The sequence below is a fragment of the Schistocerca americana genome, chromosome 1 (genome assembly GCF_021461395.2).
Source record: "Schistocerca americana isolate TAMUIC-IGC-003095 chromosome 1, iqSchAmer2.1, whole genome shotgun sequence".
In the NCBI taxonomy this organism is placed as follows: domain Eukaryota; kingdom Metazoa; phylum Arthropoda; class Insecta; order Orthoptera; family Acrididae; genus Schistocerca; species Schistocerca americana.
The window spans coordinates 641,074,119-641,093,318 of NC_060119.1; the positions used below are offsets into that span (position 1 = coordinate 641,074,119).

General features: G+C 38.7%; 1 protein-coding gene across 1 annotated transcript in view; it reads left to right on the forward strand.

The window, feature by feature from the left end:
- LOC124584523 (zinc finger protein 585A-like) overlaps positions 1–19,200 on the forward strand; it is an 85,994-nt gene that overhangs the window by 34,885 nt on the left and 31,909 nt on the right. The window contains exons 3-5 of the mRNA XM_047131370.1: positions 2,554–2,755; positions 5,792–5,953; positions 17,296–17,438. Of these exons, the coding sequence (XP_046987326.1) occupies positions 2,554–2,755; positions 5,792–5,953; positions 17,296–17,438 (507 nt within the window). The remainder of the gene's footprint in view (positions 1–2,553; positions 2,756–5,791; positions 5,954–17,295; positions 17,439–19,200) is intronic.

A 19,200-nucleotide genomic window follows, 5' to 3' on the forward strand; every position in this document is an offset into this window, starting at 1 on the left:
GGTGGTTGAATACCGAATTTGGTACGAAATGCCCGCTGCACTGCAATTTACGACTCACTTTTCGCGAACTCGAGAACGTAGAAAACCTTATGCTCCAAAGTCACCATCTCACTCACAACTGTCAGTGAAATGGAATGATGGCCTTATTGCCATGCAAACTCTCCTGTCCACTTCTGAAACCATCACTGCCCACCTGCCACCGCCTAGCAAAAACTTTGAAACTTCCTCTTTTCATTGGTATAAAGCTTCTTCATTTTGTATTTGTTCTTGAGTACATAAGAATTTTTGAAAATGGGTTCATCATTTAGAATAATCCAGTATATTAAGTGCATTTCTGTATAAATTCCTTTTTAATTTAGCAACTGTTTCAGAATGGAAACTGTAGCACCTGACACACCCCAGGTTAGAAAAAATATGCTGTACAAAAGGATTGTGATGAGGTAAAATGTTATGCATGACTAAGTAAAAGCTTTATGAATGCGTGGTGTTTTTTCCTTTTTTTGGACATATCTGAAAGGACAGACAGAAAGCGGACTCCACAGTTGTCATGATACATACTATGTAAGTTGTAGGTGGATGGGGGAGAAAGGAAAGGGAAGGAACTAATGATATCAGCTGCATCAGGACTCTATGCGGAATCAACAGCGATGAGTGTAAATGTATGCCGGGCTGGGAACTGAACCTGGTATGTTCTGCTTACTAGGCATGCTTTAAGCACTGTGCCACCTGGACACAAGGGTTTATTGCAAATGTGCAAACTATCTCCGATGCTCCACCAGCTGATCCACACTCCATATACTCGAGTATGGATTGGCATAAATGTAGAAACAAGACTCTTAGCCTGTTAAAATATGAATTCCAGAAGGTATCATCCACTGACAATATAACAGTACTTAACTGACAAAACATTGTCATCAAAAATTTCCTGTGCAATCTGGCTATGGCATTCAGACATTGAAGTCACAGTCTCTGTTTGGATGAAATGACGATTACATATTTTGGTGCTCTATAAAGGATTAGGGCTGGGGCCCATGAATGTACATATTTTGAAACATTCTAAAACGAAAGCATATGTGTTTTTTAACACAAACTTATGTTTTTTTAAATGGACCTCCTATATTTTTTCTTCAGCAATCCATAGCATGACAAAGCACATACACAATGCCGTTGATTGCATCACAATATTCCCATTACATCCCGAGATATTAAGACACGAAGTTGATGCTTGAAACACCCGACATGCGCTGCTAGCGCACGTCCTGAGGCTCAGGCGTGAACCCCATGCTGCCCGTAATCGTGATGTGATTGACATGCGTAATCACACTTCCATACTTATCAAGAGGTCCGAAACGAATAATACGGTCTGCTGCCATCCTGCATTAACATCGTACATTCCAGCAGGTATTTATGCCATAGGCTAAGGGTGATGCGGTTCTGTAACATATCTGTGTACCGCAACGTTAGTCACAAAGTAACGGATTAACGATAAATGAAGTTAACTTTGTGACTAACGTTGCGGTACACAGATATGTTACAGAACCGCATCACCCCTATCCTATTGCATAAATACCTGCTGGAACGTACGATGTTAATGCAGGATGGCAGCAGACCGTATTATTTGTTTCGGACCTCTTGATAAGTATGGAAGTGTGATTACGCATGTCAATCACATCACGATTACGGGCAGCATGGGGTTCACACCTGAGCCTCAGGACGTGCGCTAGCAGTGCATGTCGGGTGTTTCAAGCGTCAACTTTGCATCTTAATATCTCGGGATTTAATGGGAATATTGTGATGCAATCAACGGCATTGTGTATGTGCTTTGTCATGCTATGGATTGCCGCAGAAAAAATATAGGAGGTCCATTTAAAAAAACATAAGTTTGTGTTAAAAAACACATATGCTTTCGTTTTAGAATGTTTCCAAATATGTACATTCATGGGCCCCAGCCCTACATTGATACCGGTGAAAGGCGTTTTCCAATAGCTGTTATTGTTCCAGAGATATTTTGGGTGGACAAGATAGCTGGGACACCCTGTATAAAAGCTGTTTGTAGACCACCAAAGCAAAAGCAGAAATCACACTTAGATAGCTATAATAGAATAGTGCTTATATATGCAGTTTCAGTTGACGTGTACCACTACTGTCTACCTTCCACATACAGAATATTCTTGTTAATAATTGTCTTAGTAAAGCACAGGATTTTTATGTCAACTGTTGTATTATCTTTGCTGTAGTATGTGTGAATGCTATACTGAATCGTACTCTTTCTAAGTTAAGAATTTTGCTTTTACCTCTGAATTTTAATCAATAGTATAATAATATTTATAGGAATTGATGCTATTAGTTACGCATAACCTTTTTCAAGTGTGCTGTGGAATACAGTTTCGACATAGAAACATTTTCTCATATTTCAAAATAAATCGGGGGGGGGGGGGGGGGGGAGGGAGGGGAGAAGAACCTAAGAATATAATCGTGTTACTAGAAGACTGAAAAAACTTACACAGTTACTACACTGTTCATTTCTGTTTACAAGAATAATGTTGTTTACAGGTCAGTACAGCTAATCACCATGCAGACAACAATAGTCGAATGCCACAGATCTGTAACTCCGGATGAAGATGCAACAACAGATCAGTTTCATCAGCTCTGCAGATTTTGTGCAAAGAATAACAGCTGTATGATGCCCATATTCAGAGGACAAGGACTTACTGATGACTTACCATCAAAAATAAAAGCATATGTGCCAGTTGAGGTAATTATAAATGAAACCTGAAACAAGAGGGAAGAGTGATAGAGTAGCACTAAAAAAAGTATTTTGAGAACTTACGTAGTTCACAAGTGAAGAAAATCCTGTCTGTTCTTACAACACATTTGTGATTCAAAAGATTGTTATCTGGAAAAGATACTTCTCTTTATTTATAAGTTTTGCCTTAAAAGCTCAACAAAGTTATCTGTGCTACAATTGCTACCTTAAATTTTATATTCCAGAGTTTAAATAAATGCTTGCAATACTATAGGAGAAGCAATAATGGAAGGACTCCAAAGTTTACTCATTATTTGAATTCAGCCAAAATTTTTTTTAAATTATATTTATCAGTTTGAAAGCCTTAGAGAAAAATTAGAAAGGGGAAAATTGTTTGTAAGACCTACACTATGCATCTCCAAGAAAGGAGAACTTACTTTCCAGATTTGCTTGATACCAATCACACTTACTTACAGTCCCTTCTGTTGTAGCCTACTTCTTTCAACTAAACATGGTGGTGCAGTGATAGGACACTAGACTTGTACTTGGAAGGGCAGCAGTTCGTATTCCTATCCAGACACCATAGGTTTTCCTTAAATAATTACAGGTGAATGCTGAGATGGCTCCTTTCCTTCCCCATTTTTCCTCAGCCTGAGCCTCTGCTCTCTCTCTAATAACTGTGTTGCCAACAGTATGTTACACTTTGAATCTTCCTTCCTGCTTATTTTTCACTTCTCAGGTTTCCAATATTTCCCAGAATATCTTTGTGTCCTGTTCCATTCATAATATGTTTTCATCTTTACTGGCTCCCTTTTCCTCCTTTGCCCTGTCCTTTATGTCTTAAAATTGTTTTGATCTGTTTCTGGTTTTCCTCCCTAGTACAGCTTTTTTTGCCACAGGTTTCCAATTGTGTATGAATAGTGCATTTTCTTTTAAATTTTTCCAACTGTATCTCTTGACTGCATTATCTGTTGCTCATGAATTCTATGGTTTCCTAATGTAAGCATTTCACTATGAATTGCTACCTTGTTCTATCCTTACTGTATCTCACTTGACAGATTTCTCCATTTTATTGTTACTTATCATTCTTTTCCAACTATTCTATTCCTATATCATGGGATTGAATGAATCCTTACTATAATATGTACACCAGAAAAAGGACACAAGTAGCATTTTTTGTCATATTTGTTCTCACTTTATTGTTCACCATATAGCGAAGATGCTGAGTTGCAGACAGGCACAACAAAAAGATTGTCAAAAATGAGCTTTCAGCCAACAAAACCTTCTTTGTACATACACACACGGGAGCGCGCACCCGCCCGCCCGCCTGCCTGCCCACGTACCCACCCACCCACCCACCCACCCCCACACAAACTCTCATGCACACACATGACTACTGAGTTGAGTGTGGTCTCAGCAGCTAGAGACTGCCTGTCTGCGACTCAGCATCTCTACTATATGGTGAGTAGCAACTATCCTTTTCATAATATTGTTACATTCCATCCTGGATTTTTCATTTTTTCCATCCTCTCTCTCTCTCTCTCTCTCTCTCTCTCTCTCTCTCTCCCCCCCCCCCCCCCCCCCCCTCAAAAAAAAATACTCTCTCCTTTAATTTTTCCTTTAATGCAGCAGGGACAAGTGATTTTGGATGGAATGGATGGGTGAGAAAAGGAGTAGATGAAATGAAGATAGAACCAGAGGAAGAGAGAGGCAAGAGCTTAATAGAGAGAGGCTAACAGAAGAAGGGAACAGAAATATAGTGCCCAAGAAATATTGTCAAGGTACTGGTGGAAGTTACCTGTGACAATTTTTAGGAGGGACAGAGACATTGGAGGATGGAGAATAGTAGGGGAGGTGAAGGTCTCTGAGTGTTGTTCAGGGTCGATAGACCTACACATCCAACTAAAGTTCAGGTTATAGAGAGGTAAGAAGTTGGAGAATGGAGGTCATGAGAAATGATTCAATCATCCAGCCATTTTTGGAACCCTAAATATATTGTAGTGCAAAAATGTACCTGTCTTGTGCTAAATAGGACATGTACTTTGCCATTGTACAACATAGAGCTGGTTCTGGATCACTATACTGTTGTTATAGCCAGCCTTCAAGTAAGGTGTGCAGTATGAAGATGTTTGCTTATGGAACCAATGGTTTCCTTGGCCATAGTGTCACGAGATTATGTATCAATGTCTGTAGGACTAGATGTTACAGTAGGCGGGCAAAAATTGTAGAAGACTGAGGTTGAAATATATATGACATACAATGTAGGATTTTAGGTGTAAGTACTATTCCAAGATGGGAAGGATCAGCACAGGAGAGCAAATTTTGACAGGCCATATCAGAAGACTGAAAAATGGGTGTGGGAGTCATTCTCTGGGCCTGTGCTGTCTCTGTGATGTCCTCATTATTGATGGATCATTAAACTCCACCTTCCTTCCATTACTCAACTTGATGGGACTCTGCCTTACATAGGAAATATGCTTTGTAATGTTGGAACCATAATTTTCTAACTGATCAGAGAACAGATTTGAAGAGCTTGACATAGGGAAAGCTTTCTTTCCAGATGTTTCTGTTCTTCGATATTTTTCTTGTGTATCATAAAAAAAAAGCTTTATCAGCTAGAAACCTGTGAAGAACAAATAACCTGTTACAGCTAAATACCTCACTGCTCTGCTAAAATATTGCTGGAGATATCTAACCATACACAACTACTTGTTACAACATTGTTGATCTGGTCATAAACTCAAGTATATGTGCTGAAGAAATTTATTGGAACAGTGTTCCATGCTTGAATCATCTTCAGTGTGTCCTTTTTTTTTTTCTTTAAAGTTGTTCGTGTTGGGTGTGCACATTTCTTGATAAGCATGTGGTCACATTACATTGGTGTTTTCTTTCCCCTCTTTTGTTTTCACCTCTCTGGTATAAGGCCTTCCTGTCACCACACCATCTTAACCTAAACTGCTATAGAATGGAAGGGTGTTTTGAACTACATGGATTTCCAGACCATTAGTGTTAATACCATGTTTTCTTTGACTATGTGTGTTGCAGGTTTCTGAGGATGACACCTTACCTTTACAAATCTGCAGTCCTTGTGTTCAGTGCCTTACAATGTGGCATGAATTTATCACTGGCTGTCTAAAAGCAGATGAAAACTTAAGAGTTACTTATCAAGAAATACTGAAAGCTAAAGCTGGTAGAGATGGTTCTAAGGTATGTTTATTGTGTGTAATAAAAAAACCATTTCATTTGCACATTTCTCCAGGAAAATAGTTGCCTTATAAATATGTCATATTGTTTTGTGTATGGATATATGATATTTGTTGCTATAGAAGAAATGATCAGAAGCTACTTACATTACCACTTCTTTATTTACATTAAAGAACAAATATTATTACAGTTTCTACCTTTGGATTCATTTCAAGCATATTTTATCATCTGAGTACTTAATTATTTGTTCTTTTCATGTGGAAAAGAATTTGCTTGTTAGAGGAAAATAACATTGTCAAAGAAGAAATTAGTGATTTTATAACATTTCAGCAATATTATTTACAGACACAATACCTTTCAAATGGTTGCAGCTTTTAAGTTTTGACCATCACTGGTCTTCTTCTTCAGGTCTAATAGTAACAAAATAAATAGAGAATCCTGTGTAACTACTTAAAAACAAATGTAATTTCACATGGGTGTTGTACACTTTTATAACAAGCAGTATGCTACAACATTTTGGGGCCTGCACTAGTCATGCATGTTCACAGTCAGTAGAGTTTGCTGGTTCTTGTACAGTGGAACCTGGCTGTAACAACATTCAAAGGACCGTGAACATTCTGTTGTTAAAAATGAGAGTATTTGTAACTGAGATTCATATTTTCAGTCTGTTGTGGTGTTAAATGGAAAACAATACATTTATTTAGCCATATTTTGCACAGTTTTCACTCTTAAGCTTACACAAATACAGTAAGTACAGCAGTATGTCGAGTATTTACGAGACTTCTTTACTTAGGAGTAAAGTAATCAGTCATTTTACTCTGCTTTCTATTTGCCCAATACACACTTTCTAAATTACAGTCTAGGTTCATTTTTCATTTGCAGTTTCACTGTTTCCTTCCCTACCTTCATAGACCATGTTCACAATTGTAATAGCTTCTAAAGTGTCACTCATAGCAGTTATAAGCTCTTTATTTCTTCCTTCTTCCTCTTCTTCTTCGCCTGCTTCACTCACTCCATGGTCACCGTGGCCCTGATTCTTCACTTCATTTGCAATTTTGTCTTCAGTTTGCACTTTGGTTGTAACAAGGTCATCATCTATTGTTGCATACATTTCATAGTTATGCTGTTTGAGAATATGACAGTTGATTTCTGGTAGCAATGCAGATAGCAACAAATCATCAGTATCACTGAATGTGTCATCCATTTCAGAGCATTTATTCTTTCATTTGTGTTTCCCACATGACGTAAACAGTTCTTGATGGTTTGTGTTGTGACCCGGCTCCAAGCTTTGGTAATGCAACTGATTGCATCCATCAGTGTAAGAGAGTAATCTGCTTTTTCTCAATGCATTGTGTCGTTTTCAGTAGTATGAGCTTACAATAGTGACATTGTGGGCTCATAGTCACTACTTGCTCCGTGGGCTGCAACAAGTGTGTCATATTTGCAGGAAGAAAACAAGCTTAATATTCTCCAGACCAGAGAGAGCCGGAGGCACTGGACAGTTGTCAGCAAGAACCAGTATCTTTCTTTTTTTTACTTCCAAGCTCCCGATACCCGTGCCTTGTTTCAGCTTCAAAGAGTTCGGAGGTTGTCTAGGACTTTTTATTAACATTTTAGTGCACTAGTGGATTTTTTACATGCTTAAAAAACATAGGATTTTTTTATTTACTTATCATGAGAATTTTTTTCTTCTCAGTTCCATCTGTGTTAGCACAAATCAGAATTGTTGTTCCTTCTTTAGATAACTGGCCACCAACACATTTTTTGCCCTTGAGTTTCAGAGTTTGTCAGGTTTCAAGTTAAAGAAAATTCCAGACTCGTCTGCATTAAAGATGTGACAGTGTGCGTATCATTCACAAATTGTAGGCCATACGGTAATGAGCCATTGTTGGATTGTTTCAGTGTTTACACTGTTGGCTTCACTGCTCACTTCGCCAAAAGTAATGCCGCCACATTGCTTGAATCCATAAATCCAGCCCTGCTGCACACAAATTCTTTATCTTTTAATTTTTTGGCAAATTCTTCTGCTTTCACCATAAGGAGATATCCACTAATGGATACATTGATGCTTCTCTGTTGCTTAAACAACTTAAGCAACACTTCATACACATTGCTCCACTCAGCTTTCCTTAACTGCTTAATTTTAGATCCATTTTGTTCAAACACAGTAGCAATTTTATTCTCGTTCTTCCAAATCGTTTGGACTGTGGAATTTACAAGGCCAAATTGGTGACATGTCACCTTTTTAGCTCCATTCTAGATTTCAAGAATCACTTTCACTGTTAAAACTCTTCTTTTATTGGTCGCACTGTTTTACAGTTTTATGGAGAGTACTCTGCTGCATTGGCTCCTTTCTTAGCTTGCATTTATCGCGAATCTCTTGCCCAACGTAAAGTCCAAGAGCAACTGGAAAAAAGCGCAGGTGACGCCTGTATATTAGGGGTAGAAGAACGGATCCTCAAAATTACACACCAATATCCTTAACATTGGTTTGTTGCAGGATTCTCGAACATATTCTCAGTTCGAATATAATGAATTTCCTTGAGACAGAGAAGTTGCTGTCCATGCATCAGCATGACTTTAGAAAGCATCGCTCCTGCGAAATGCAACTCGCCCTTTTTTCACATGATATCTTGCGAACCATGGGTGAAGGGTATCAGACGGATGCCATATTCCTTGACTTCCAGAAAGCATTTGACTTGGTGCCCCACTGCAGACTCCTAACTAAGGTATGAGGATTTGGGATTGGTTCCCAAGTATGTGAGTGGCTCAAAGACTTCTTAAGTAATAGAACCCAGTACGTTTTCCTCGGTGGTGAGTGGTCATCAGAGGTGAGGGTATCATCTGGAGTGCCCCAGGGAAGTGTGGTAGGTCCGCTGTTGTTTTCTATCTACATAAATGATCTTTTGGATAGGGTGGATAGCAATGTGTGGCTGTTTGCTGATAATGCTGTGGTGTACGGGAAGGTGTCATCGTTGAGTGACTGTAGGAGGATACGAGATGACTTGGACAGGATTTGTGATTGGTGTAAAGAATGGCAGCTAACTCTAAATATAGATAACTGTAAATTAATGCAGATAAATAGGAAAAAGAATCCTGTAATGTTTGAATACTCCATTAGTAATGTAGTGCTTGACACAGTCATGTCGATTAAATATTTGGGCGTAACATTGCAGAGCGATATGAAGTGGGATAAGCATGTAATGGCAGTTGTGGGGAAGGCGGATAGTCGTCTTCGTCTTTTGGGAAGATGTGGTTCATCTGTAAAGGAGACCGCTAATAAAGCACTAATATGACCTACTCTTGAGTACTGCTCGAGCGTTTGGGATCCCTGTCAGGTTGGATTAAGGGAGGAGATAGAAGCAATTCAGAGGCGGGCTGCTAGATTTGTTACTGGTAGGTTTGATCATCATGCGAGTGTTACGGAAATGCTTCAGGAACTTGGGCGGGAGTCTCTAGAGGAAAGGAGACGTTCTTTTCGTGAATCGCTACTGAGGAAATGTAGAGAACCAGCATTTGAGGCTGACTGCTGTACAATTTTACTGCTGCCAACTTACATTTCGCGGAAAGACCACAAAGTTAAGATAAGAGAGATTAGGGCCCGTACAGAGGCATATAGGCAGTCATTTTTCCCTCGTTCTGTTTGGGAGTGGAACAGGGAGAGAAGATGCTAGTTGTGGTATGAGGTGCCCTCCGCCACGCACCATATGGTGGATTGCGGAGTATATATGTAGATGTAGATATACCTCATTACAGATTGTTATGGAAACTGACATCATGTGTACTGTTGATGAGTACTGTGATTGTCACTACTTCTTTGGTATGAATATGCTATGGTAACAATGAGGTGAGGAGTCTGTACTAAACTTGTTGTCGATGAAAGGGCTTTTCCTAGCTTGTCATATGAGAAGATGAAGGCTGGTGTCTTTGATGGGCCACAGATTCGGCAACTTATTAAAGATGAACGTTTCATAGAAACAATGACTGAACTTGAAAATTCAAAAGTATTGTCAAGGACTTTCTAGGAAATACACGAGCCCAGAATTACATCCGAATTGTTCAACAACCCTTAGGGAGCTTTAAAAAGCTTGGCTGTAACTTGAGTATCCAACTGCATTTCTTACATAGCCATCTTGCTAACTTTCCAGAAGATCTTGGTGCTGTTAGCGATGAACAGGGTGAGCAATTCCACCAAGATTTGGAGGTCATGGAAGCAAGGTATGAAGGTAGATGGGATGTCGGTATGATGGCTGACTACTGTTGGAGCATCAAGCGAGAATGTCCCCAGATGGAACATTGTAGGAAAAGTTATGAGCAAAAATTTGTACCCTAATATCTTTGTTTTTATTATTTGTACAAACACAATGTAACTTTGAATATTGTAATAACCTTTGAATGAATAAAATATTCTGATATTCTACTACGTATGGTTAGTACCCACTTTATTTTCCTTTGTGTGCCCAGTTTTAATGACATTTAGAGTAAAGAGAGAGTATCCTGTAGTTTAAAAACTTGACGTGATAGAGAAAAACTGCTAACAATTTTGAATTCAGAGACCAAAAATTAGTTAAGAACAAGTCACAGATCTAGGACAACAAAATAGCCGTTCCCCAGTGTTATTTGTGTGGGAGAACTAAGGTCTCCAAGGAGTTGTAGCAATCAGGAAGACAGGTGACATTCGTCTTTTTTGTCAGTCCTCAGCAAGTGAAGTATTATAACTGTTATGTGATCCGAAGACTCTTAGAGGCTGCTCGTGTCATACAACACCTAGGGTCAGTGAGTGTGAAAAAAGTTCAATGAAAGAAAAAGCATCACTCCGGAGATAGTATTAGAACCTAGGGCCGACATTTGGAGACATGTTTTGTGTAAGTTTGTCACTTCACATTGCCCCACATTTGTGTAGTCCTTCACAGTCAAAGGGTTTCTTAAATTAGTCCTGGAGGGGATTTTTTATTCTTACCCGGTGCTCTGTATATCCACCCTGACCCTAAGGGGATTTTATATTTGTCAATTGCATTGTTTTAATCCTGATATTTTGGTGATGGAGTATGCCCCTGAAAAGCTTATTCCAATAATGCTCCAAAATGTAAGAGACAAGAACAGGAATGATGGGCGAGCTGGGAGCCCTTGCCAACAGGGTGGAGCTCCAAATTGACTGCCAGATTTTGGTATCCTCAACTTACCCTTGTACAGCTTGATGTAACTTGCCCTTTCCTTTTCAAATTTCAAGTTTTGGCATTCATTATGAAAACTTACCATTACTTTTGCAGTGGAGAGGAAGGATTGATGTATTGGCAAGATATGTCCCACCTCCACCTGTTTTTCTTGATGTGTTCGCTCTTCTTGTTTCCTCTTAAGACAAAGGGGCTGATTTTATTAATCCCTTCTTCATCACATGTGTGTACTGTTCTTCCTCTGCTAGTATCGCAAGGGTAATGTCATCGTCTTATTGGAATATTTGATTGTCTTCAGGGCACTGGCACTGCCAGATCATGCTCCCTTGTCCTCTGGTAAGATAATTGGGCATGATGAAGACGATTCCTTGATAAGATTGCTGTGAATGGCAAAACAGAAATCTCACAGTTGATGGTCAGTTCGTGGTCCTCCCAGCAGCTGCAGCTCGGTATCACCTCCACCACTGCCGCTAACACGGTATCAGCTAGCTATTGCGTTTCAAAGTACCTGATCTAGGATTATGTTGCAAGGCTGAAAATATTGTGATCTCTGTGGGCCATCAATAACCATGTGCCCTTTTCTACTACATGCAAGCAAAATGCCTTGTTTCCGGTCATGTTCCCTAATGATAGTGTAGGTAGTAACATGCAGCTTGGGCAGACTGAGACATCATAAAGTATCATTTATGGGTTAGCTCCACACTTCAGAAAAAATATTCTTCCAGATTTTGAAAGAGACATTTCATTTACGAGGGCCGTTCAGAAAGTAACCTCCGGTTGATTTAAAAAAATACACCAAGTTAAATAAAAATATTTTAATATATACATCTTACAACTACATCTTTGCACTATTTTTCTACATAGTCTCCATAGCGATTGAGGCACTTATCGTATCTCTTCACAAGCTTTGAAATTCCTTCTGTATAAAAATCACCCGCTTGTGCCTGGAGCCAGCCTGTGACCGCATCTTTGAGCTCTTCGTCGTCATCAAACCGCTGTGACCCGAGCCATTTCTTCAAATGCATGAAGAGGTGATAATCACTTGGCGCCAGATCTGGGCTGTAAGGTGGATGGTTGATAACGTCCCACTTGAAGGACTCAAGAAGGGCCGTTGTTCTGTGAGCAGAGTGAGGATGGGCGTTATCGTGCAAAAAAACGATACCGGAAGTCAGCATACCACGGCGTTTGTTCTGTATAGCCCGTCGTAACTTTTTTATTGTTTCACAGTACACGTCTTGATTAATGGTCGTACCACGTTCCATGAATTCAACCAACAACACCCCTTTGGCATCCCAAAACACCGTTGCCATCAGTTTTCTGGCAGAAAAATCTTGCGAGGCTTTTCTTGGTTTGGTAGGCGAATTTGAATGTGCCCACATCTTTGATTGTTCTTTTGTCTCAGGGTTCATGTACTTAATCCAGGTTTCGTCACCGGTCACGATTCTGTTTAACAATGGTTCTCCTTCGTCCTCATAACGTGACAGAAAGTCTAATGCAGAGGCCATTCTTTGAGTTTTGTGGTGGTCGGTAAGAATTTTGGGCACCCATCATGCACAGAACTTACGGTAACCCAATCTTGCTGTCACTATCTCGTACAAGAGAGTCTTAGAAATCTGTGGAAAACCAGTAGACAACTCCGACATTGAGAAACGTCGATTTTCACGAACTTTTGCATCAACTGTCTGAACGAGTTCGTCAGTCACCAATGATGGTCTATCACTCCTCTCTTCATCATGAACGTTTTCTCGTCCACTTTTAAATAAACGTACCCATTCACGGACAACTCCTTCACTCATAACTCTTGGTCCGTACACGGCACAAAGCTCACGATGAATAGCTGCTGCAGAATATCCTTTGGCTGTAAAAAACCTTATGACTGCACGCACTTCACATTTGGCGGGGTTTTCTATTGCAGCACACATTTCAAACTGCCACAAAAACTAAACTAGCGCAGGTACGACGTTCACTCGACCACGGCTTGATGCCGACTGACCTGTTGAGTGCATGAACGCACAGATGGCGTCGCTACTCCCCCCACAACCCGCACTGTGACCAATCGGAGGTTACTTTCTGAACCGCCCTCGTATAATCTCATTTGAAGAGAGCCTTAACAAGGTGGCCGAGTTGCAGCAAATAGATATTGCACTCTGATATTGGCACAAAGTAAATAAACAGGTTGAAAGGCACTACTTTTCATCTACATTTTTAGGGCATACCACTGATGCCGATGCGTTAAGTAGTTTTTAGAAAGAAACTTCTGACCTGAATATTACAAACTTCTTCAGCTAAAAGTGGATGGCCAACTTGGGCATTCTTAAAGGACTTGCATCTTGATGTGAAGAGTATTCATGAGGACAGTACATCAGCTTTAATTGGTTTGAGATCTTGTGGTCTGAATATAGTTCACCAGAGTTTCAAGAATGCAGACTTAAAATTGGGGTGTTGTATTTTTTCTGAGAGCAATTTATAATGTGTTGAAGAAACCACCTGCACAAAGAGCTGATTATAAAAGATTTAATAAGCCCAAAAATCTTCCCTTCCCTAAAAGGTTTTGCTCTGTGTGCTGGCTTGAAAATGAGAATGTGGCTGATCGGGTTGTAAAAATCACCTCCTTTATAAAGATTTACGTGGACAAAGTAAAAGAACTCAACATTAAAATAGATACTTACAACTGGCAAATGATGTTGAAGTACCTCGAAGATCCTGCTGGCTAAAATATCTTTTTTGGCTTTGTTTCAGGGCAGGTCACACCCTTCTTGAGGGAATTCCATTGTAAAGTCCTCATGGCACCTTTCCTGTACGAAGCTCCTTGTCTTCTATTCTTGCTAATGTATTGTCCATAGCAGCTAAGCCTGATGTATTCTCTGCTGCAAAATCGGTATGTAATATAAAACCTGATGATGACGCTAGCCTAATTCCTGCCAAAGAAATTAACTTAGGTCTTGCTGTATGGTCTGATCTGAGAAATGTAAAAGTGCCTGCCAAAGATATTTTAACATTCAGGACTGAGTGCATGGACTTTGTGATCAAAATGTGCTCAGACCTCCTCCAAAAGTCATCTTTGAAGTATATCATTTGTAGATATATAACCTTTTGTGATCCAGCTGTGATAAATAGCAACCCAAGAACTAGCAAGAGTATAATCTCAGATGCCTTGCAGACATTCTCTTTATAGATTTGGATGGGTGTTAAGGACTGTGATGAAGTTGAGAGGGAATCCGTGTAACTCCTCAGGAAGCTAGAATATTTGGACCTCTGGGCAAGCTACAGGGGAGGAGAGAGTGAATCTATCACTTTTGGGGAGAGATACTGGATGGTGGTACGTCTGTTACCATTTGTATAGTTTCCTCAAAAGCTTCCCATTCTGACCCATGGTGAAGCCTCCATAGAGCAAGATTTCTCCATTAATAAAAAGTATATGACAGACAATCAAGAAAGCAAGATGTTGGTAGCCATATGTTGAGTATATGATGGCCTGAAATTGGCTGACAGTGTCTTCAAGAATGAAACAAGAAAATGATTCATGACTATTGCAATGCGTGAGATTAGTATGGTGAGGCTCTAAAGCAGGAACAGTGTGAAGGGAATGATACAGCCATGAGAACTACATGGAAGAGGTCCATCGTCCAGCAAGTTAATGAACTGAAAGCCAAAAAGTCTTAGATACTAGCCAAGATGGCCACAGAACTGAGTGGAATTAATGAAGAGATTGCTTCTCTCACAAGGAGTTTTGACTGGTTTTCATTGATTGATTTTCATTGTTTGTCTGACTTTTTAGTGTTTAACAAAACACAGAATTATTTGGCAGAGAAAATGTCACCATATATATTCCCCAGTGCTGCCATGTTACTTTTGAAATTTAAATGTTATGTCATACAATATATTCCTTTTATGTTTCTTGTCCAATCTGATGCATTATATCACCTGGAAAGTTCATAGATCATGTATGGGAGAAGGAGCAAAAACATGCTCTTAATTCAAAGTTTGTGTGGACTCATTAATAAACACATAAATCTTTTACCTAAAAATGGCACATTTTTATGCAACTTGCCTGTAAAGAAGGCAATAACTTGTTCATTCAAGATTAGATGTAAAAACATGTTCAGAAATATAGAAGTCCTTATATTTTTTTGTGAACTTACCTGTTTAATTACCCTTCAGGTGTCAAAATTTGTCAGGGAAAAATGCTACAACTGTGTCTGGAAATCAGGTAATTTCATTTTTGGGAACTTGTGGTAACCGATTTTTCCAGGAAATCTGGCTTGGTAAAGTGATGTATTACTTTAGTCACAAATAAATAAATGATGATGTAACCATTGAAATAAAAAAGAAAAACTGTCAGTTTGCCAGGAAGAAAATGATGGATGTACCTGTCACCAGTGTGTGATTGTTGAAATCTGTGATATGTAAAACTTAAGAAACCAACTGGGAGTTTACTTGCTTAAATTCGGATGGCCTTTCAAACCATATGGTTAGTCTCAAAGGCCATACTATCATTACAACAGTAATCCAGCATACTAACCAAAAAGTTATGTGCACATACATATGCCCAAATTTGCAAATGATGCCAATTGTAAATATGTTCATATGTGTGTGCACTATTACAAGGGCCACTGATGCCCATGGAGTTTTCTGTAACATTTCATTTACATTACCGGTATGCTATAACATATGATATTTTAATGCTAGATTTATGTGCTTGTGCTCTTGAGAACAACAGAAAAGTTGAAAGTCACTAACTGTTTCAACCAAATTAACAACATCAATGAGGGGAAAAGTTTCTTTTAACTAATTTTGATTGATATTTTGGTAATACAGAGGCTTGTGAGCAGCTCTCATCTGAATGTGAAAGACTGTGCACTTATTGTGTTCACCTATTTTTCTGTAGTCTCTTTTTGGGGCAAAGCACTTTTTGAAATGTTTTCCACAAGTAGATTTCATTAATGGAAAGTGATTTTGGAAGGTCTGCAAAAATACTCACAGCTATCACAACCTTCCCATTGTGATTGGAGCATTTTACTGCCAAAGATATTAAATGTGGGAAACAGAGATGGCAGTCAGAAAGTGACAAATATTTCTGGTCCAACGCTTTACTCATGAGCAAAGTATCTTTTCAAGTAGGTGTGTTGCCCTATAGAAATGATTTCTTTTTCTTTTCCAATCTAGGTCTCAACTCAAGATTTTTTTTTTCCATCCAGTGTGTCCAGCAGACCTGTGTTAGTTATTGTTATACCCATTCGAGATTATCAATAAGCAGAATCCCTTTTACATCCCACAAAACACTGGCTATAACCGATCTGGCAGATGACATTAGCTCCACCTTTTATGCTACAGAACTGCTGATTTCAACCGACTGCACTGATTACTGTTCCTTTTATGGAATGAAAACCTGTACCTCGTACATGCTAAGAAATTGTGCACCATCAGTTGTATTCTTTGTAAAACTATTTTTGAACAGTGCAAATAAAATTATTTTCTCATTTGCCTTTGATGAGAATTTAACAGTGTGAATGGCTGTTGTTGCAGTTTTGGACCACAGATCAAATTTCATTGGCTGTAAACTGTTCAAAATATTGAATTTAACAATTCCTCATTAACTTTTAACAACTTTGAATTAGTTATCATTGGCTGTAAACCATTCAAAATATTGACTTTAATGTCAGTTCATTAATCCAGTTTATCCATTTGAAGAAAGCACTGACCACATAACAAAATGATATTTTTAAAAACCATGTAAGCAGAATTATATTCTAGGCAAGAGGACACATCATTTTCATTATTGTGTAACATGTAACAGCTTGACAAAAATAAAGTTGCAATAATATTAATGCAATCTCTGTAAAGTGCAAGCACCACTCACACATTTAGACCTTAGGCCTATTCTGACCGACTGAGTGCTGCCTACAAGGCAGTATGAGGAATGATCTATGATTGTGGAATGTATGATCAACATGTCACTGATTCTTCCTGCTGTTATTGCCAGTAGATGAATCTTAATGGTGCCATTGCTTCTTTATTCATTTTCTGTATCAGAACATTTCACCTCACCCTGTAAAAATTTTACCTCGTCATTCTCATTCATAATTGGATAACCATTACACTGATATATTGATTTAGGATTTGTGTGTGTGTGTCCTTTTTTTTCTTCTCTAACATGACACTGCCATTTAGTCTGTTTCAGAAGAGAGAGATAATCAACAAATTACAGAGGCCAGGACTCCTGTCCAACAACAAGACAAAATGTCTCTCAGTACAGTGGAAATGGCAAATGAAAATGAGGCTGACGCTACTCCAGAGACTGGATCAAATGAGAGGTAATTCTCAAGTGCTGTGGCTATTTATCTTGTAGAAGCATTGTTTCTTGTTCCTGTTCTTTTCCATTTCATTAGTTTATTTATAGTCATTTAGTTTATTGTTTTTCTTATAATCAGTGGAGAAAAAACTGCAAAAAACTCGTCTTTTACAAGATTATTCTGCTTAGACAGTGGAGCAGAGCTATTGCCATTCTCGTATTTTATGCTTGTGTAGAGTTTCATCTCACGTAGTGGAATAAGTCGCAACCTTAACAGATCCAGTTATTGGAAAGATGGGTCCCAGACTGAGCTTTACCCCCTGTGCTATTGGAATTGGACAAAATCAGTTATTTGTGACTCTTTAGAATAAGTAAAAGCAACATAATGTAGAATAAGTAAATGCAACATAATGTAAGTTTGAAAATTAAAAAAATGAAGTGCTTCATGTGTCTTTCGTCAGTATGGCACTAACATACTTGCACATTTCTGTGGTTTCTAAGCAGGAAGAAAGAAAAACGTACACACCTGTTATGTATGGAAAAATATTGTTCAAGGTTCTTGCTGCTCTGTCCTGAGAACTGTATATTTTCATTGATAAAACAGAAATATATGGAATACATGAGAGTGAATCCTGTCATCTAGCACGAATAATGTTGCTATAATTTTCAGCAGCTTGAAATACAACATGTTCTGAGAGAAGTGCCACATCTAATGCAGAAAATGCTCTTGGATTTATCACGTAATATTCTACAATAATTTGGAGGACTTCTAATCATTGTACTGCACTACTGCTGTTGAAGAATCATATCATAAAATAGCAGGTAAAAATATTTGAGATATACCTTTCTAGAATGAAATGATGGACAGGTAACTCAGGAATTAGGAAACAGTAAATTGCAAATTGATGATGTGCTTCCAGGTGTTTTGTTGAGTTGTTGTTTCCAGTTTATGCACAATATTTCAATGACCTACCCATCTGCCTTCTTCACGTGCTTTGATTTTTGCTGTTATGTGTACTCATTGCCTTGACTCCATCCAGACTGTGAAGTATTGTTGATATCTCGCTACTATTTATAGTCGAGTTCAACTTCTGACACACACTATGCCCTTTGATGGATTTTCGTTTTTCAGAACTCGCACTGAGTTTCCATGAAATGCAAATTCTTTCACTGTTTTATGACTAAGGTGGATGTGATGGCCAGCAAAATTTTAATAAATCGAGTGTTAGGCCCAAGCAATATTTCAGTGGAAACAGGTTCCTTTGTTTTTCTGACATCTTTATTTTGATAGACTCCTTAGTTACGCTGTCCCAGAATCTAGGTATTTGCAACACAACACTGCTCTCATTGTGTTTCATTTCCTAAATAAATTTTGAGATGAACAAGTTGTACCTAATTTGCTAAAATCAAACATCACATTATCATGCCGTTGCCAAATAGGGTTATGCACTGTGTAACCCAGGCTCTTGTATGAGAGAGAATTTGCAACACCCAAAGAATGCTAGACGTCACTTCAAAAGAACTTCTTCATCTCTATCTTTACATGTTGATTAAACTCTTCGCAGATTCTAGGGCTAGGTTGACAATATGACATGGTCAAGCGGAATCAACGTAGCTGAAAATGTCTGAATGCCAGGAAGTGAAATTCACAAAAAGCCAAAACAAAATGCAGGCAGCTGTGGTATAGTTAATCTCACTGACAAACATTTGGACAAAGATACAGTGAAGATTCATGCTAAAGGGCTAAATATTGCACCCACTCCAAAAGGGCTACCAGTAGCACA